General features: G+C 38.8%; 1 protein-coding gene across 2 annotated transcripts; it reads right to left on the bottom strand.

Annotated features, from left to right (window-relative positions):
• Positions 1 to 1,333: 1,333 nt before the first annotated feature.
• LOC117315975 lies at positions 1,334 to 21,487 on the bottom strand. Of its 2 annotated transcripts, XM_033870455.1 has the most exons (14): positions 21,436 to 21,487; positions 19,180 to 19,241; positions 16,284 to 16,340; positions 15,869 to 15,923; positions 14,750 to 14,841; positions 14,312 to 14,425; positions 12,660 to 12,680; positions 7,261 to 7,414; positions 5,401 to 5,453; positions 5,178 to 5,304; positions 4,939 to 5,024; positions 3,976 to 4,089; positions 3,046 to 3,147; positions 1,334 to 1,666 (listed from the first exon to the last, which is right to left on the bottom strand). In XM_033870455.1, the coding sequence occupies exons 1-14, from the start codon at positions 21,479 to 21,481 to the stop codon at positions 1,559 to 1,561; spliced, it is 1,191 nt and encodes a 396-aa protein (XP_033726346.1). In that variant the 5' UTR covers positions 21,482 to 21,487; the 3' UTR covers positions 1,334 to 1,558. The 2 variants fall into 2 exon arrangements, with proteins under 2 accessions (XP_033726346.1, XP_033726347.1); XM_033870456.1 differs by lacking the exon at positions 12,660 to 12,680.
• Positions 21,488 to 22,401: the final 914 nt, after the last annotated feature.

The following is a 22,401-nucleotide window of genomic DNA, read 5'->3' as shown; positions in this document are numbered from 1 at the left end:
CAAGTAAGAGGATTGAACACACAGATATTAGTGTTCCCGTGTTCAAGTAAGAGGACTGAACACACAAACATTACAGCGTTTCAGTGTTCAAGTAAGAGGATTGAACACACAAACATTACAGCGTTCCAGTGTTCAAGTAAGAGGATTGAACACACAGACATAACAGCGTTCCAGTAGGAGCATTGAACACACAGACATTACAGTCTCTTTGGGGTATTGAACACAGTAAGGCCATCACATGTATTGTATATAATGCTGAGGAACTTATGCATAAATACAATTCAAGCCAAACAACTTTTGTCAGTCTGGCGAATACCTCATTTTGGCAACAATAGATTATAAAATTCACTGAAACATTGACTCAGGTCAAAGTTTGATGAAAAAAAAAAGGAAAGAAAAAGTTAGAAAAAAATCTGTCATCCTTTTGTTCAAATCTGAAAATGGGTTCTGCATGAGCGAGACCATGTAGTAAGTGATATTTTTAAAGGAAGACCTTAATATATCAATTAGATATAAAGATGTACATGTGCATTAAACACAATTTCTACGAATTCAGATGATATTATATAATGTATTCTAACATAATTTTCAATTAAATGAATTAAAAATATTATTTAAAAAATTTGAATTTTTGATCAAACAAGAAACACGGAGTGATTTCAGAATTGAGCAAGTAATAGTGTGGCCAGAATCAATTTAACAAATATAACGTGATTCAGGAATTGTTCATGATTTGAGCAGGCCTGAATGGTCACAACATAGCCAATATCAGGTTGACATGAAGATATCACCTCAGCTGACGACACTATTACGATTTAGTTCCTAGCATTGCACATGTCAGTATATCGTACAACGACAGGGAAAGGACAACTGGATTTCGTATCCTCAAACACAGATTAAAGCTACACCTTTACAACATCCTGGCACAAGGCCAATATAAAAAAAAATAAAATCTCTTAAAATTTGAAAGTAACAAATTATTAAATAAAATCATATATTATTGGCTCGCCATGATTTCTGACCGGAATAACTTACGTTACAAAACACATATTTTATATGTGCCAGCTATTTAAAGGAAGCATACTGCTTGTGTGGTAAAGTTAAACCTTGATAACATCACACGGTGCCTTTTACAACAATAACTATGTCTACTGAGCATGGGCAAGTTTTCAACGTAAATAAGCCCTCCTCTAATATCTGATAAATTTATTACATAAACTTAAAAAAAATGTACCATATTTATCCTCATATAAGCCCTCTCCCTAGTGAACAATTTAAAAATTAAGTATTAATGTTAAAGGGGAGAAGGGGGGGGGGGGGGGGGGGGGGGGGGTGGGGGGGGGGGGGGCTTATTTATGAACCACTTTAGATTGAGATTGCTTACTGTGCAAAAATGAAGGATGCTTATTTGTGTATTTGTGAGCAGGGACTTATTTGTGGATAGATACGGTAAAAATCTATGAGAGACATGGACCTAATTTGATTAGCCCATGGGAGACAACTTGATTGGAGGAATGGCTTCAATGTCATATACACTTTACATCTAACGCCATCATCTTCATTCATCTTGGTCATCAAGGTCACTAGAGTGATCTCCCTTGCTAGAAATCTCTTGTTTGAGGAGTGATTTCGGAAATAGTCCCAGACTGATGTAATCCTCAAGCATCTGAAATAAATAACGTTTAATTTTCTTTAATATCAAGATTTTTTCATACATTAAGCTGGGACAAAAAAATCTCTAGTACGTATGTATAAGTTGGAGACAATTAACTCTTTATATGCCATAATTATTTCAACAAAACACAGGGGCTTGATGGAATCAGATATTACAATCCAGGAGCCAATCTGTCCTCGATCACTGATAATTAGTTACAAATGTAAATGATTTTGGGTCAGATCCTTGGATTAAATATTTCATTCTGGATCATAAGAACGTGCCAAGCATATGTCTTATCGTGGTTTATCTTGCTTAAATATTTGAAACGTTTGGAGGGAAAAACATTTTTTTCCCTCTTAAAGTTTATTCCATATGATTTTCACTATAGATACAAAACCTGAGTGCATGTATTCCTTAAAATAGACAGGTACAATGTAGAAAGAGACTGACAAGTGTTAACTATCACCTTTTGAACAACTAAGCTTAAAGGTAATTAGCTTATTTTTTAATCAATTAATTAGTGAAAATCTCATTTCTCCTTTACTTCAAATCATATTTTTGTGTATATTCTTCAAAATCAGGTATGAAGAGACTGGTAGGTATTATAGATTCAGAAAGATTTGTCAAATAAGTTTTACCAGAAATTATTTTATTAGGATTTTAATATTGTTGTTAAACTGTGATTAGCCTAATCACCTTTTGAACAAGTGGGCCCAGATCTACACGACACATTATTGGCTTAACTCTTTCCGTACTTTGTGTTCCTCCAAGATTTCGTACGGAAGTAGTCATTAGACTCGCCCCAAGAAGTTTAAACAAAATGGCAGACTACATGTGCATTTTCGGTGTGTTGTTTTTTCATATCAAAAGTTTAGTGTTATCTTTGTACATAATTAAGAAATATTTAACAAAATAAGATCTTAATGTCAGATTGAACACTCTGAAAAGTCCTAGACTCTGATATCTAAAATGCAAATGTTGCAAGCCGCCATATTGTTTACATTAACAACATATTGAGAAAATATCATCTATTACGCTAACGGAAAAATATGTAACCCAAACGAAATAAAAACTAAAATATTAACCAAAATGTTTGTTTCAAAACTTTGAACGCATTTTATATGTCATTGCATTGGATAATTGTATATGTCGGTTGATGTTTTCAACAAATCAACACTTTAATAACGTCAACTTAGCCTGTCGAGTTGACAGGGTGAAGAGGGAGTTTGAAATTATGTCGACTAGAGTTGACAACAGGGAAGAGGGAGCACATTTTTAGGTCAACTTAATTAGTCGACAACGGCACTGAAAGAGTTAAGGAATTATGCAGAAATCTGAAAACAATATTGAGTTATAAGGTATCTATTGGACAATGTTGCCATGGTTACCTCACGGAGATGATCCAGACGAGGGGCCGGTATCTGGTATATAAATCCGGTATCCAACAGCTTCTTCCCTTCCAGGAACAGATGTTTGTTATAGAGTAGCTCCTGGTAACAAAACAATACCTCAGTGATGGGACACTGGATGCAAATCCATAATTGAATATCAATTTTATTCAGAAAGGGCCTACGATATACTGCATATTTTACCGGGAACAAACCCAGGCAGGGCTTATGCACTGAAAATGGCTAAAAGTCAGAGGTGGGCCTACCCCCGAATATGACTCTTATATGCAAGAAGGAAAATTTCGACCATCTTGGATTATGATTTGGAAGAGGAAAGCCTGATCTAAGTCAATGCATATGGCTAAAATATCTATTTTTTATAAAAAATCAATAAATTGTTTATTCCATTCAGATCTTTGACAGTTTATAGTTACAAGGTTCTGAAGTTGTTTTCAGTCACCAAAGAATTTGTGAAGATAAATATATGAAACAAGATCATTGTAGTTCAACAATTGTTTGAGTTAAGCATCATACAATATCATATGATTACACTATCAAAACATATAAATACTGTAAACATGGAAATTTGTGCGAGGGGGAATTTACGCTTATTACACCAAGTCCTTTTGATCGCGAAAATTCACTCCACACGTATTATTTTGATATCGATTTGCATATAATTTCTAACTACAAACGAAGGTGGATCAATCACGAAAATTACCCCAACGCGTATAATTTACATATCGAAATCGCGAAATTAACCACCCGCGAAAATAACCATGTTTACAGTAACTCATTTGCTGACATTCTGCCAGCTAGATCTTTATCAGACAGATTTCAGGAGTAAATCTCATATCTATCGGGTTTTTAAAAAGTTCAAATATGTTTAAATTCCTGAATTTCCATTTGGGCTCAACAGTCCGAACATACCTCGTCGATGAATGGGTTGAGAGGTGTGTTGGACACATCGTCCGTCTGACACGCTGCAGCCCATGGCGTCATGTGCTTGTCGTTGATTTCCTCGACCACACTAGTCATATTTACCTGAAACAGAGAAAAGGATTTCAAATCAAAAATTATTTCAATTTTTTTTACATGATTTTATTTTCTGTATATTTCAGACCTTCCTCAAAAGACTTCATTGTGTACTGGGACATATGACTCTGTGGCTCAGAATCAGAGGCTGGACTTGTTACAGGACAATTAAATTATATTTCTTGATAACAGAAGGCCTAAAAAAAACATACTGGTGTCTGTCTAAAAAAACGACCTGTGTTTCTGCTAAATCTATCAACCCTATATTTGTGTGCCTCTCTTGATTTGTTTTGGACCATTTGGTTTGTTTGGTTTGTTTTTGTTTAACGTCCTATTAACAGCCAGGGTCATTTAAGGACATGCAAGGTTTTGGAGATGAAGGAAAGCCGGAGTACCCGGAGAAAAACCACAGGCCTACAGTCAGTACCTGGCTACTGCCCCACGTAGGTTCCAAACTCGCAACCCAGAGATGGAGGGCTAGTGATAAAGTGTCGGGACACCTTAACCACTCCGCCACCACGGTCCCGTTTTGGACCATTTTCTAGGAAGGACTATTAAAGTCCAAATTGCATATGTCTATTTAACCTTCAAAGTTAGTAAAACTATTCTAAAAATAGAAAGTTTCCCCACCTTCCTATCTTCTTTTTTTTTCTGGAATGTTAGTGGAAGTACAAGTATTATATATTTAGGCCTTGATGAACAGCAATATATAAGGTAGGCTTAATTATTACTAGGTGTTGGATTTTCACCAGATCGATATGATATGAAACAAATTTTTCAAAAGATCATGTTTTATAACAATGATGCAGAACATATATTGTATTAGGTTTAAAGATTATTTTGACTAGAGTTATCTACCTTGGCTAAGTTGGAGAACATTGAGCCCACAAAGTCATACTGGATGTTGAACAATTCTGCCACCAGGTGGCACACTTTACCTTGAGCTGTAAATAAAACAAGAATAAAGAATAAAAATGTTGATTTACCAACCAAAAATATTTTACAATTTAGATTTGATCTGATGGATGTGTAACTATGAGGAATACGAGAGTCAAAAATAAGTTCAGTTGATGGATTAAGTGGTTAAGGGTACTTACTTGTGTCAGCACTATCTACAATATTATACACCTCGCCTCGGTTGCCATGGTGACAGAGATGCCACACAGCTCTACACACATCCTCCACATGTACAGTGTTCATTTTCAGATCCTTGGTCCACAGCATCTGAAACAGCAACATAATTTATTAGAAGGAAGGAAGGAAGGAAGGAAGGAAGGAAGGAAGGAAGGAAGGAAGGAAGGAAGGAAGGAATAATCTTACCTTCATCTTTTGTCTGATGTACTTGTATATTGCCCCAATGATGAGTCTAGGAGCTGGAAAATAAAAGTGAATCACACTTTCATCAAAGAAATCAGAGGCAAGTAAAATATCTATATAATATTTTTAAAGTTGATGTTGTTGTTGTATAATTCTGATGAACAAAATCATGAACCAAGTAAATTTTACACTGAATATCACTACACACAGAGGCCGGCATGTCTGTCCCCGGGCCGTACACTTGGCCCTGTCAATCCCCGGGGCTTATACTTACTGAGACCCTACTGAGACCCTTTCTGTCCCCGGGGCCGTACAGATGGCCCTGTCTATCCCTGGGGCCATACACTAAGGCCCTGTCAATCCCCAGAGCTGATACTTACTGAGACCCTGTCTATCCCTGGGGCCGTACACTAAGGCCCTGTCTGTCCCCGGGGCTGATACTTACTGAGACCCTGTCTATCCCTGGGACCGTACACTATGGCCCTGTCTGTCCCCGGGGCCGTACACTAAGGCCCTGTCTGTCCCCGGGGCTGTACACTAAGGCCCTGTCTGTCCCCGGGGCTGTACACTAAGGCCCTGTCTATCCCCGGGGCTGTACACTAAGGCCCTGTCTGTCCCCGGGGCTGTACACTAAGGCCCTGTCTGTCCCCGGGGCCGTACACTAAGGCCCTGTCTGTCCCCGGGGCCGTACACTAAGGCCCTGTCTGTCCCCGGGGCCGTACACTAAGGCCCTGTCTGTCCCCGGGGCTGTACACTAAGGCCCTGTCTGTCCCCAGGGCCGTACAATTGGCCCTGTCTGTCCCCGGGGCTGTACACTAAGGCCCTGTCTGTCCCCGGGGCCGTACAATTGGCCCTGTCTATATATCCCCGGAGCTGATACTTACTAAGGCCCTGTCTGTCCCCGAGGCTGTACACTTGTCTATCCCCGGAGCTGATACTTACTGAGACCATGTCTGTCCCCGGGGCCGTACACTTGGCCCTGTCTGTCCCCGGAGATGATACTTACTAAGACCCTGTCTGTCCCCGGGGTCGTGCACTTGGCCCTGTCCATTTCCGGGGCTGATACTTACTGAGACCCTGTCTGTCCCCGGGGCTGTACACTATGGCCCTGTCTGTCCCCGGGGCCATACACTTGTCTATCCCATTCCCTGATACTTACTAAGGCCCTGTCTGTCCCCGGGGCCATACACTTGTCTATCCCATTCCCTGATACTTACTAAGGCCCTGTCTGTCCCCGGGGCTGTACACTATGGCCCTGTCTGTCCCCGGGGCCATACACTTGTCTATCCCCGTGCCTGATACTTACTGAGACCCTGTCTGTCCCCGGGGCCGTACACTTGTCTATCCCCGTGCCTGATACTTACTGAGACCCTGTCTGTCCCAGGGGCCGTACACTTGTCTATCCCCGTGCCTGATACTTACTGAGACCTTGTCTGTCCCCGGAGCCGTACACTTGTCTATCCCATTCCCTGATACTTACTGAGACCCTGTCTGTCCCCGGGGCCGTACACTTGTCTATCCCCGTGCCTGATACTTACTAAGGCCCTGTCTGTCCCCGGGGCTGTACACTATGGCCCTGTCTGTCCCCGGGGCTGTACACTATGGCCCTGTCTGTCCCCGGGGCCATACACTTGTCTATCCCATTCCCTGATACTTACTAAGGCCCTGTCTGTCCCCGGGGCTGTACACTATGGCCCTGTCTGTCCCCGGGGCCATACACTTGTCTATCCCCGTGCCTGATACTTACTGAGACCCTGTCTGTCCCCGGGGCCGTACACTTGTCTATCCCCGTGCCTGATACTTACTGAGACCCTGTCTGTCCCCGGGGCCGTACACTTGTCTATCCCCGTGCCTGATACTTACTGAGACCCTGCCTGTCCCCGGAGCCGTACACTATGGCTGGCCTCACTATAATGTAGTTGAGATCTTTCATGTCCTCTAACTGTCGTTCCACCTCCAGTTTATGTCTGGCCAGATGTGTCCACGGCTCACATTTACCGTCCTCCCGACAAGGCTTCTGTAATCAGGGGGGATAACTTTATATTCACAAAATCTTTCTTAGCTTTCATGTATTTCATTAAAGATGCCTACCCATCTTTGACACAAGTAATTATGATCAAATGAAAACAAAAATAGACTATACAGGTTTTGAATTCCAAAGAGTTCTGACTGTACAGATTTTAAAGTTCTGGTACAATGTTCACAGATAATTAATCACACACAAAGACAGATTGTTGGTAATTAATATTCCAGATCTGATCTTATAGTCAATAATGTAATGACGATGGAAAATTATTTGAATTATAAATCATTGACAACAGTAATAATTGCCATGGTAACATGTGAAGCTGGCACCAAATTTTAGTCAAGCATTTTATCTTCCAAACTAATTGTTATACGATTTGACAATTTACGATAAGTAGATTATCAAGTACAGTCGCATCTGTCCAAACGACCGTCTCTATCAAGCGACTCTACATGTACATGTATATACAATGTAATATAAACAAATATTTAATAGTAGTAATTTTACAATATTTTTAATTAGATATTAAAACAATGATTAAATAATGGTTAAATATGCCACCTAATGTTAAATAATTATTATTTCAATTTTTTTTTTAATTTAAGCATTAATATTTGACAGTGAGACAGGTTTGTTGATTTTTTTTTTTCCAGTGAAATAAAACAAAATATAACTTAAAATAACATCAATATAGATGATCTTTATTATGCCACATTTTCAAAATACCAGGATTCTGCCCTGAATCAGATCATCTTCTCTATATGCATGGAAGGTACATTATGTAATTAAAAAATCCATAGCCCAGTGTATGTAACTTAAGTACATGTACATAATTGTTATGTAGGTACCGAATGTATCCTCAAATAAGCCCCCTCCACTGGTGTAAAAGTTTAGTATCGTTTTTGTCCTTATTACAAAACTGAAGAAAACCTGTAACACTATGTCAGGTATCTAAACAACATACAGTATAGTAGGTCATGTTTATTGGAACATGTATACAGGGTGTCCAGGTATGCAGGCTGATCTACTCTGTAGATTTATACAACACACGACAAGCTTGTCAAATGTAGCCAACACACGACAAGCTTGTCAAACGTAGCCGGTGTCCTATCAAAATTCTGATCCCCATGAAATACCGACCCGGGTCATTATTTTATGCATAAAATATTGATCCCCCCCAAAAAAAAATCCAGGCTTACACATGTATACCTTACCCCTTTTTTTAAAGTGCCCTAATCTACCTAAATCAATGGTCACTATAGTCTAATCACGTGTAGAACTTTGTTAAGTAAAAAAAAAAAAAATTTTTAAATTAAATTAACGCACTGGTTCCCCATGTGCACTTTGGTGAGATTTACTGCATGTTTCTCTATCGGATTTGTACCAGTAGTACAGATAGGTACAGTACCATACCAGGGATTTTTCTCACTGGTTTCGGAAAGAGCCTTTTTGTCTCATTTTGGGAAAGATTTTTCCAGAAATGGGGGGGGGGGGGGGGGGGAGGGGGGCCAATTAACGGCCTGAAAAAGCCCCCAGAAAAAGCCCTGCACACATATTTAATTGAACACAATTGAATATCAACCAAGTTCCCAAGACGGCAGGCGTCGACTTATTCAAACATAAAAACTGATCATTTTCCTTTTTTACAACGTAATAAATGCAAAATCAATACCTGAAAAGATCTGTCAAAAATTGACTAATATATGATTTATAAATTTCATCACAAAATTGAGAGTCCTGGTCTTTTTTCACAAAAATTACATTTGCATGACAAATGAAGAATCACTGTTTCGCCATCTTGGATCAAAGTGGTAATTTTAAAAAACAATCCACGAAAACCAGCCGGCCGGTTCAGTTCGGCTGGTTCATCCTCATTTCCATTATGAGTACAGCAAATTTGTACCGGTACAACTGGTATGAACCCGATAAAGGAAGGCACGAATAGTGTTACATTACAGTTTAAGCATGCAACAACATATACACAGAAAAAATAAATAAATAAGGATTAAATTTAATCTTAAGGTTTTGAATAAACAAATCAAATATAAATAAACAGTCATAAAAGTTTGGCATATTCTATTTCAAGAGATTATTTTTACACCTAATACCAAAGCCTGTATATAAAACCATTAGGCCAAAGGCTACTGTAAATTGTACTTATTCGGGCATGCTCCAATCAGCACAAAAGAGTAATTAAACGAATTAGAGGAATAATAAATAAGCACTCTGACATTGTTTGTAATATAAAACATTGTAAATAAACTATCATTAGCGTGAGCAAACTTGACAAAAAATGACCAAAAATTTACCAAAATTTTACCAAAAATTTACCAAAATTTTACCAAAAATTTACCAAAATTTTACCAAAAATTTACCAAAATTTTCCCAAAAGTTTACCAAAATTTACCAAAAACTTAGCAAAATTTACCAAAATCTACCAAAATTGAGCAAAATTCTTCCAACATGATAAGTGCTTATTTGGAAAATAAGATTACCACTAAATACATTTTTTTGTATGTACATTTACTGTAGCGGTTTCTTGTGTAATTTTCCCTAATGAAGGTCAAGGTCATTCATTTGAACAAACTTTGTAGCCCTTTACCCCAGCATGCTACAGACCCAATATCAACTCTCTGGGACTCTTGGTTATTGAGAAGAAGTCGTTTAAAGATTTTAGCCTTTTTGACTCCTGTGACCTTGAATGAAAGTCAAGGTCATTCATTTGAACAAACTTGGTAGCCCTTCACCCCAGCATGCTACAGGCCAAATTTTAGGTCTCTGGGACTCTTGGTTATTGAGAAGAAGTCGTTTAAAAGATTTTAGCCTTTTTGACTCCTGTGACCTTGAATGAAAGTCAAGGTCATTCATTTGAACAAACTTGGTAGCTCTTTACCCCAGCATGCTACAGGCCAAATATTAGGTCTCTGGGACTGTTGGTTATCGAGAAGAAGTCGTTTAAAAGATTTTAGCCTTTTTGGCCCCTGTGACCTTGAATGAAGGTCAAGGCCATTCATTTGAACAAAATTGGTAGCCCTTTACCGCAGCATGCTACAGACCCAATATCAACTCCCTGGGACTCTTGGTTATTGAGAAGAAGTCGTTTAAAGATTTTAGCCTTTTTGACTCCTGTGACCTTGAATGAAAGTCGAGGTCATTCATTTGAACAAACTTGGGAGCCCTTCACCCCAGCATGCTACAGGCCAAATATTAGGCCTCTGGGACTCTTGGTTATTGAGAAGAAGTCGTTTAAAGATTTTAGCCTTTTTGACTCCTGTGACCTTGAATGAAAGTCAAGGTCATTCATTTGAACAAACTTGGTAGCCCTTCACCCCAGCATGCTACAGACCCAATATCAAGTCCCTGGGACTCTTGGCTATTGAAAAGAAGTCGTTTAAAGATTTTAGCCTTTTTGACTCCTGTGACCTTGAATGAAGGTCAAGGTCATTCATTTGAACAAACTTGGTAGCCCTTCACCCCAGCATGCTACAGACCCAATATCAAGTCCCTGGGTCTTTTGGCTATTTAGAAGAAGTCGTCTAATTTTTTTTTAGCCTTTTTGACTCCTGTGACCTTGAATGAAAGTCAAGGTCATTCATTTGAACAAACTTGGTAGCCCTTTACCCCAGCATGCTACAGACCCAATATCAACTCCCTGGGACTGTTGGTTGTTGAGAAGAAGTTGTTTGAAGATTTTAGCCTTTTTGACTCCTGTGACCTTGAATGAAGGTCAAGGTCATTCATTTGAACAAACTTGGTAGCCCTTCACCCCAGCATGCTACAGGCCCAATATTAGGTCTCTAGGCCTTTTGGTTATTGAGAAGAAGTTGCTTGAATGGAAAGTTGACGCCGGACGGACGGCCGGACGGCCGGACGGCCGGACGGACGACGGACGCCGCGCCACGGCATAAGCTCACTTGCCCTTCGGGCAGGTGAGCTAATAAATGCAAAATCAATACCTGAAAAGATCTGTCAAAAATTGACTAATATATGATTTATAAATTTCATCACAAAATTGAGAGTCCTGGTCTTTTTTCACAAAAATTACATTTGCATGACAAATGAAGAATCACTGTTTCGCCATCTTGGATCAAAGTGGTAATTTTAAAAAACAATCCACAAAAACCAGCCGGCCGGTTCAATTCGGCTGGTTCATCCTCATTTCCATTATGAGTACAGCAAATTTGTACCGGTACAACTGGTATGAACCCGATAAAGGAAGGCACGAATAGTGTTACATTACAGTTTAAGCATGCAACAACATATACACAGAAAAAATAAATAAATAAGGATTAAATTTAATCTTAAGGTTTTGAATAAACAAATCAAATATAAATAAACAGTCATAAAAGTTTGGCATATTCTATTTCAAGAGATTATTTTTACACCTAATACCAAAACCTGTATATAAAACCATTAGGCCAAAGGCTACTGTAAATTGTACTTATTCGGGCATGCTCCAATCAGCACAAAAGAGTAATTAAACGAATTAGAGGAATAATAAATAAGCACTCTGACATTGTTTGTAATATAAAACATTGTAAATAAACTATCATTAGCGTGAGCAAACTTGACAAAAAATGACCAAAAATTTACCAAAATTTTACCAAAAATTTACCAAAATTTTCCCAAAAGTTTACCAAAATTTACCAAAAACTTAGCAAAATTTACCAAAATCTACCAAAATTGAGCAAAATTCTTCCAACATGATAAGTGCTTATTTGGAAAATAAGATTACCACTAAATACATTTTTTTGTATGTACATTTACTGTAGCGGTTTCTTGTGTAATTTTCCCTAATAACGTTAACAAATTCAGCTTGCAGTTGACCATGTTTAGAAAAGAATCTGATTGTTTTGTTTTTTTTGTCTTTATATCAATAGAGGTCCAAAAGTCCCTGACAAACAATTAATCATTTACCATGCCAGAGGTTGACAGCGAAATCTCAAGCTGGGGGTGAGATTTCATAAAAACTGTTGCAGCATCTTTTAAAGCTTTAACTGACATTTCTTTGTCGAGGTCAGACTTGAAAGACTGATAATTTCTTTGCTACATTTTTATAATTTGAAGAAATTCTATAAATTGTGATGGTGCCAAAAACAGGAAAAGAAAAGAAAATGCACTGTAAAAATGATCTGATAAATACTGAAATTTGCCCGAGAATATTAATACCATATTTATATAGAAATACCATGTAATAAACATTGTACAACAACACATTGTATGTGTAGGTACTTACTCCCGTGACTTCTTCCTCTACCTGTAAAATACATTACACCTGACTTATACCTGTGATAATTACTACTTAGTGTGTCAGTCCTTGTACCTCTCTCTCTCTCCCTTAGGTATACCTATTATTAATAAATTACATCTCTCTCCCTCCTTTTCTCCCTCCCTCCCTCTCTCCTTCCATCCCTCCCTTTCTCCTTCCCTCCCTCCCTCTCTCCTTCCCTCCCTCCCTCTCTCCTTCCATCCCTCACTCTCTCCTTCCATCCTTCCCTCCCTCTCTCCTTCCTTCCCTCCCTCTCTCCTTCCCTCCCTCACTCTCCTTCCCTCCCTCCCTCTCTCCTTCCATCCCTCCCTCTCTCCTTCCATCCCTCCCTTCCTCTCCTTCCATCCCTCCCTCTCTCATTCCATTCCTCTCTCTCTCCTTCCCTCCCTCCCTCTCTCCTTCCATCCGTCCCTCTCTCCTTCCATCCGTCCCTCTCTCCTTCCTTCCCTCCCTCTCTCCTTCCCTCCCTCACTCTCCTTCCCTCCCTCCCTCCTCCTTCCATCCCTCCCTCTCTCCTTCCCTCCCTTCCTCTCTCCTTCCCTCCCTCCCTCTCTCCTTCCCTCCCTCCTTCCCTCCCTCTCTCTCCTTCCCTCTCTCCTTCCATCCCTCCCTCTCTCCTTCCCTCCCTCCCTCTCCTTCCATCCCTCCCTCTTTCCCTCCCTCTCTCCTTCCATCCCTCCCTCTCTCCTTCCATCCCTTCCTCTCTCCTTCCATCCCTCCCTCCCTCTCTCCTTCCATCCCTCCCTCTCTCCTTCCTCCCTTCCCTCTCTCCTTCCCTCCCTCCTTCTCTCCTATCCCTCCTCCATCTCTCCTTCCTCCTCTAGTCCCTCCTTCCCTCCTCCATCTCTCGTCTCTCCTCCGCTCCCTCCCTCCCTCTCCTCCTTTCCATCCTCACCTCTCTCCTTCCCTCGCCTCCTCTCCTTCCATCCCTCTCCTCCTATTGCCCTCGCCGCTCTCCTTCCATCGCCTCCCTCTCGTCCTTCCATCCCTCCTCTCTTCCTATCCCTCCCTCTCTCCTTCCCTCCCTCTCTCCTCCTTCCCTCACTCCCTCTCTCCTTCCCTCCCTCCTCTCTCCTTCCATCCATCCCTCTCTCCTTCCATCCATCCCTCTCTCCTTCCATCCCTCCCTATCTCCTTCTATCTCTCCCTCTCTCCCTCAATTTATCCTTCCCTCCCTCTCAACATTCCTCCCTCTCTTTTCATCCATCCTTCTCTACCTCCCTCATTACACTTGTTCTTTACCTGTTGCAGTATACAAGTATACCTAGAGGACATTTCTTTCTTCTCTCCCTCCCTCAATATACCTGTAATATATATAACTGTTACAGTATAACTAGAGAACATTTCCCTCACTCCCTCTCTCCCTTCATTATGTACAGTATTTCTGTACCTGTTAAAGTATACCTCCTTCTCTCTCCTTCTCTCTTTTCCTTTCTCCCGAGTTACACCTGTACAATATAAATGTAAATATTATAGTATACCTCCTTCTTTCTCTCCTCTCTTTTCCTCTCTCCTTAGTTACATCTGTACAATATAAATGTACCTGTTATAGTATACCTCCTTCTTTCCCTCCTCTCTTTTTCGCTCTCCTGAGTAACACCTGTACAATATACACCTACCTTATCAGTGGAGTACATCTGACCACTAGAGAACTCCACGTACAGCTTCACTTTACGAACCATGGCTTCCTGTGCGCAATTCATACTCAGACGAATAATGCCTTCCTGGTAAACCTGCAGGGGAGACAACTCATTTACAATGGAAAGTCATAGATTTAACCACATCAAAGAAAACACAAAAAACATCTTTGTCACTTCCAGTCTTCGAAAAGAAACATAAAACTTTGATTATCAAAAACATGTACACTGTACATTCATACTACTTTATTTAATAATTTGTTGTTTTTTTATTTATATATATCAATTGTTATATAGATTGATTTTAATTGGGTAATATTACAATTGCTAATGTCATCCTTGATAATCCACGAGATCTGTCCATCCATACTTACTGGATCTGTCCGTCGATACCTACTGGATCTGTCCGTCCATACTTACTGGATCTGTCTGTCCATACTTGGTCTCTGCAGCCAAATTGATGACAAAATCAAAATCTCCCTCCGGGTCTGTGAAAGCATTCTTCACCGATGCTGATAAAAATAGAAAAATTCCTTGTTAAGGGTTATACAAGATTATGGACACACACACAAAAAAAAATCACAAATGACAATTCCTTGTTAAGGGTTATAAGAAATCCTTGACAAAAAAACCCACAATTCCTTATTAAGGGTTATAAGAAATTCTTGACAAAAAAACCCACAATTCCTTATTAAGGGTTATAAGAAATTCTTGACAAAAAACCCCATAATTCCTTATTAAGGGTTATAAGAAATTCTTGACAAAAAACCCCACAATTCCTTATTAAGGGTTATAAGAAATTCTTGACTAAAAAAACCCCACAATTCCTTATTAAGGGTTATAAGAAATTCTTGACCAAAAAAAACCCCACAATTCCTTGTTTAAGGCTGTAAGAGATTGAGTGAAAAAAAAAACACAATATGCATTACAAAAGGGTACAAAACAGGGAACAATGTTTTTATTGACAGCCTGTACCTATATGCAATATTATTGCTCTTCTCTTAGTTTTTGGTGTATATATTTGAAATGTTTTTTAACCATAGCATCTCAAGTATTTTCAACAAGTTTAATAATCTAATATATATACTTCTAGTCTTTTGGCAAAACTTGAACTTGTTTTAAAAAAAAAAACAATCTCATATGAAAATGCAAGTTAAGTGAAAACTTTCAAATTAATCTAATAAACAGACAATTTTTGACATGAACTGTATGTATTTCTCTACAAATCTGAGAATCATGCGACATATCATACATGTATGTTAATTGTGACATCATAAATTATTTATGACAACAGTGTAATTACCAATGTGTCTTAAGGTATTCATGACATACATTAATGTAGACATACATACATATATAAAACAGTAAAGCAGGCCAGTTATGCGATAATTAAATTATAAATCAGTATTTTTCTCGAACTACATGCCTCATGCTGCTTCAGTCTGTTGAATTTCGTAATTAAAGGCCCATGAATCTTTACAGGTTCTGTGTGGAAGGTCAACCCGTTTTGACTTGTTACCATGGATATCGTGTACTTACCAGGGTTGATTAGGCTCGCATGTTTGAACTCAACAAGAGGATTGGCAAAAACTTCCTGTGTAAACAAAAAATCTAGGTCAAGGTCATCCATCAGTAACAAAAAGAGGTCAAGTTCAAGCCTACTACTCTGTAACATACATATTTTAGCGGTATTTCTCTATTTTCTATGATTAAGCTAATTACACTTCTTAATAAATACAGGCATTGTTTTCTAAGTCAAAAAGTTTGGGTGCACTAATATATCATTCCATTAATATTTTTAACTTGATTTTGTGCTGAAATTTGTATTTTTACCGTACTTATATATTAAAGGTCAAAGGTCAAAGGTCAATGGATAATTATTATTATAAATAGTTCAAAAGTTGAAGGTCGTGACCTTGTATCACTAAAATTCTGAGACAGAGTAAGGAGTTACCTTGTGTTGACTGTTTAGCCAGGCCATCTGTGGGGGAACCTTATCAGCCACTCGCACCTACAAAATAAGAGGACAGACAGCTGGTATATGGATGGACAATTGGACGGACAGATGGACAGATCGACAGCTAGACATATGGTTGGACAGACAGATGGACAGACAGTTGGGCGGACTGCTGGTGGACAGACGGACGGACGGACAGTTGTATGGACAGTTAGACGGACAGAGAAAATAAATAGAGGACATTGCATAGTCCATGAATAACACATACAGGTGTGGTACAGGTTTACAGGTCAGTTAAGATCAGTGTGATGTCTGGACAGGTCAGTTAAGGTCAGTGTGATGTCTGGACCGGTCAGTTAAGGTCAGTGTGATGTCTGGACAGGTCAGTTAAGGTCAGTGTGATGTCTGGAAAGGTCAGTTAAGGTCAGTGTGATGTCTGGACCGGTCAGTTAAGGTCAGTGTGATGTCTGGAAAGGTCAGTTAAGGTCAGTGTGATGTCTGGACAGGTCAGTTAAGGTCAGTGTGATGTCTGGACAGGTCAGTTAAGGTCAATGTGATGTCTCGACAGGTCAGTGTGATGTCTGGACCGGTCAGTTAAGGTCAGTGTGAAGAAGTTGCCAAAAGTTGTTTTTTTACTCATTCTTTTTTATCCCCTACACAATGTAAGTGTATACACATAGAGTTGCTAATAATATTTCTGGCACATTACATGTATTTTAAGTAGTGAAGTCCTGCTCCTGACCTGAGTAGCAGACAAAGCCCTGTGTATACAAAGTAATATTTGTGGTCAGGAAATCCTCCCACCAACCAGACAGGAAACTTCCTCTTTAAACCTTTGGTTTATTTTGACTGACATTAATCACTATAAAGCCATTATCAGTTTTTTTAACTAAAACTGTAAATTCACAGCTCGTAAATGTCACAGCTTCATAAATATTAAATGTTAAAGGTTAATGCTGCTCACTTTACTTAAGTTAAATATTCTCATGATCAGTAGCAGAAAAGTATAAGGACAATGAAAATGATTGTTACCATTTCATTTTATATGTATGTAAATGTTATTAACGATTGACAACTAATTATAATTTTCATATGCAGCTCTTGACTCATTATTGAGTCTTGACTCATAATTCAGCTCCGAACTCATTATGCAGATGGCTATTTATGAAGCTCTTGACTCATGATGGAGCTTACTTAGAACTCATTATGTGACTCTCGACTCATTATGTGACTCTCGACTCATAATGTGACTCTCGACTCATAATGTGACTCTCGACTCATTATGTGACTCTCGACTCATTATGTGACTCTCGACTCATTATGTTTCTCTTGACTCATAATGTGACTCGACTCATTATGTGACTCTCGACTCATTATGTGACTCTCGACTCATTGTGCAACTCTTGACTCATAATGTGGCTCTCGACTCATTATATGGCTCTCGACTCATTATGTGACTCTCGACTCATTATGTTTCTCTTGACTCATAATGTGACTCTCGACTCATTATGTGACTCTCGATTCATTATGTGACTCTCGACTCATTATGTTTCTCTTGACTCATAATGTGGCTCTCGACTCATTATATGGCTCTCGACTCATTATGTGGCTCTTGACTCATAATGTGACTCTCGACTCATAATGTGACTCGACTCATTATGTGACTCTCGACTCATTATGTGACTCTCGACTCATTATGTGACTCGACTCATTATGTGACTCTCGACTCATTATGTGGCTCTTGACTCATTATGTGACTCTTGACTCATTATGTGGCTCTCGACTCATTATGTGACTCTCGACTCATTATGTGACTCTCGACTCATTATGTGACTCTCGACTCATTATGTGACTCTCGAATCATTGTGCAACTCTTGACTCATAATGTGACTCTTAAATCATTATGGAGCTAAAACTCATTATGCTGCACTTGATCTTGACTCATTATGCGACTCTTGACTCATTATGTGGCTCTTAAATCATTATGTGGCTTGTGACTCATTTTGCTCTTGAAAATCTATGTGGCTCACTAATCTTATGCGTCTCTGATAATGGTGTAATGATAGTCAACTTATCAATGTATTGCTATATTTTTATTCTCAATATCAATAGGTCTACAGTGGACCCGCGATAATCCGGATGCCGATAGTCCGGAAAACTCGCAGTCCGGACGGAATAGCACTATTATAGCATATTTTCAAGTCAATATATATAACGATATCTTGCTCAACTTATTGTTGGTATTTGGTAGGAGGGTATCAGAAGGTGTTTGGTTGGAGGGTATTTGGTAGGAGGGTATTTGGTAGGAGGGGGGGGGGGGTATTTGGTAGGAGGGTATCAGAGGGTGTTTGGTAGGAGGGTATTTGGAAGGAGGGGAGTGTATTTGATAGGAGGGTATTTGATAGGAGGGTCTTTGGTTGGAGGGTATTTGGTAGGAGGGTCTTTGGTTGGAGGGGTATTGGGGGTATTGGAGGGTATTTGGTAGGAGGATATCAGAGGGTATTTGGTAGGAGGGTATTTGGTAGGAGGTTATTTGGTTGGAGGGTATCAGAGGGTATTTGGTAGGAGGGTATTTGGTAGGAGGGTATCAGAGGGTATTTGGTAGGAGGGTATTTGGTAGGGGGGTATCAGAGGGTATTTGGTAGGAGGGTATTTGGTAGGGGGGTATCAGAGGGTATTTGGTAGGAGGGTATTTGGTAGGAGGATATTTGGTAGGAAGGTATCAGAGGGTATTTGGTAGGAAGGTATCAGAGGGTATTTGGTAGGAGGGTATTTGGTAGGACATTATTTGGTAGGAAGGTATCAGAGGGTATTTGATAGGAGGGTATTTGGTAGGACGGTATTAGAGGGTATTTGGTAGGAGGGAGTGGGGAATTATAACAGAAGTACTCACCTTACTGACCAGGTCATGTTTGATGAGGTGTGTTACCAAGTGACGACCAATAAACCCAGTACCTGTAAGTGTACAAACATCATGTATATCATATATAACTAATAATAATAAATCATAATGTTGATTATAGTGGAATGTATATGAAGTCAGTGTCCATGTTTTTCATGTCTATCTTTTTGTGTCCACATCTAGGCCCCATTCCCAATTGTTCACATTTTTAATCTTTGCCAATAAAAAAAATACCAAAAATCTTTAAATATGGTGTTTTTCATGACAAGAAATCAGCAACCTGTCTTCTCACCTTGCCAACATCTAACAGTTTATAGAAGTAGAAGTATAGTGAATTTAGATCTGTCACTCACATGATCAGAGTCAGGGATTTTCCTACAATTTATCAACTTGGTCCAGGGTCCAATGAATTGGGAATTTCTATGTGACAAAATGTGGCATTACAAGGAAACCCAAAAATTAGTGAAATTCATACAAAGTTCAGTTTTTCTTTGATGAATATGTACCTTTATATTATTTTTTATTTCATTTTGTTATCTGTAGCTGTTTTTTTATTTTTCAAAATTGCTTTAATAAAGATGTTTGTATATAAAACATACTTAATCATTCAAAAGTGACTTCAAAGTTGGGAACTTTTTAGTGGCAAATTGGGAAGACTTTTTTAGGGAAATGGGTCCTTTTAACGGACCCTGTTCCTATTGTAGGAAAATCCATGAGAGTAAATGGTTGTTTTGAAGAAGAGTTTCTATATATAGAAGTTAAATAGAAGAGGAATATGCAACAACCAGACTTGGACTCGGACCAACAACCTCTGATCTCTGGACAGACACTCTAACCATTTCAGCTACTGACCATAGCATTCAGCCCATGGCCAGTCCAGTTCTGCTACATCTCTCTCATTCCTCAGGACTCAAGCCCATGGACAGTACATGGAAGGCCCTTTTCATTCAGAGTAATTACAATGTACGTATACACTAATATTTACATTCTGTGTGACAGTCTCCCATTACTCCTGTGATAAACCAGATGGTATTGATCACCGTATAAATGCAGCCCAGATCACATGACGTCACTTCCGACAGCGTCAAAAAATGTTTGGCAATGAGTTGCGGGTGAATCAAACCCAGCTAGGATTTCGACTTAGAACAATCGCGTAATTATGACAACATTTTGGTGCTTTCTTGATCATAGTCCCCCTGAGGCTTTGTATTACACATCAATTTCAATGCAAACCAAGCACTACAATCAATGAACTCGATTTCACATGTGCCGTTCTTTCAATTGAACAAACAGGGGAATAGCTGAACTTAAACCCCAGATTTAGCAAAGAGAAAGTGAATTTTAACGTATCTTAATGTAAATATAACAATTAAACGCTTGTTAGATTGTTAATTATAGTATAAGTATATTGCGCAACCACAACGGTTCAGGATGATATGTGACATCAGCTTCTTAGGAACACAAACTATCACCGGTATACAGTATTATAGAGGCTGTAGGGATCAATACATACACCTCAAATCGTCATGCGAGATCTATAATAGCATTGGTCCAATGCTCTACCATAGGCAATTGTATCAGGTAATTAACACCCAATGATCTCTGTGTATAGTATATGGACATATCGAGGATAATGGATTTTAACCATGGATGTTAATTACCAGATACAAATGTCTGTATATACATTTTATTTATGTACATGTAGCTCAACCGACAGAGTTGAAACATCCTTATTATTAGAATCAGTATATCACAGCAATTCATGTATATATATAAAATGTGACTCTTATGTCAGGAAAAATATAAGTGAGTACATTCTAAAAATAAATCCACTGAACATGTACAAACTGTACACACGATTTTATTGTTTACTGTACTGTAGTGTGCCTACACGGTGAAAGTGATGCACTGCCGACTCTCGTCACAACTTAACAAGAGATATAAAGCTCGTTTACTAAAGAATAACACTATTTTAAACATGCATAATTAGTAAATAAGACACCAGCCATATCATTACTGCGATAACAATGGTATCACGATAACAATGGTCTCGTACAGTAGTGCATTCAGCGACGTGACGTAAGACGGACATTATTATATGCTGTTTTATGACTAAACCCAGCATAAATTAACGACTGACATTTGTCATGTGTTTGTTACACGGACGACTAGAACACGGACACACGTGTACATTTCTGTCCGTGACATAAAAACAGCATCAGACATTTGTGTCTGTCCATCACTCACCTCCCAGTAGTAGTACCCGTGCACGCCGGCCTCCAGCATCCGCCATTTTCACTGTTTGATCATGTGACCATAAAAATTGTCACGTGGTTACAAGAATTGGGGGATTTGATAGTCTTACACAAGTCCGAATATCATAATAAATGTAATATGAGATCGAGACATTTATAGTTTAAACAATATTTATTTAAGAATCAGTTGTACAATACAAGCTTGAAGCTCCAGACATTAGTCTGTGTTGTGAAATAACTCTTCTCAAATCTGACTTAATTGTTTCAATGGGCAGTTAACAAATAAATATACATGTATAAAATTTTATTTTTTTTCAAGCGGGCTGCGTATATTGTTAACAAGTGCCATTGAAACGCGTCCAGATAATATTTTAATTTACAAAAATAATGGTTCCATAAATATGTCTACACACCATCCCTGGCCTGAAACTACATGTAACTCCGTATTTGAAATATATTTTCATAAAAAATATAAATAAAAATAAAAAAATAATCAATTGGGCTACTCGAAATAGCAGTTCAAATGCATGTGGTTTTGAACATAACATATTACCAGTGACATGCATGTATCAACGTCCTTGGTATCATGTACATATGTATTATAAAAATCCATTGATGACTCTGATTTAGAAATAAAAACGTACATGTGTGTATACGGTAGTGTATACGGTACATGTATAACATGTATATGTACATGTGTGTATACGGTACATGTATAACATGTATATGTACATTATTGAGAGGGCGTTAGTACGCTGTCACAACATGTGCCCCATCTCTAAGTGTAACTTTCATGACAATAAAATATGTTTAAATCATTATAGTGCTTGCCGTATAGACATATAATGTCCGCATATTCCGGAAATTTTCTCCGGTGTTGCGATTGACGTGCTATTGTTCATTATTCTGAAAGCTTATCTACTTAGTATCTTGAATTTTAAGTTTCTATTGTTTTCTG

Source organism: Pecten maximus, chromosome 17, assembly GCF_902652985.1.
Source record: "Pecten maximus chromosome 17, xPecMax1.1, whole genome shotgun sequence".
Taxonomy (NCBI): domain Eukaryota; kingdom Metazoa; phylum Mollusca; class Bivalvia; order Pectinida; family Pectinidae; genus Pecten; species Pecten maximus.
The sequence above is the reverse complement of the archived record's forward strand: the minus strand, read 5'-3'. Positions and strand labels throughout refer to the sequence as shown.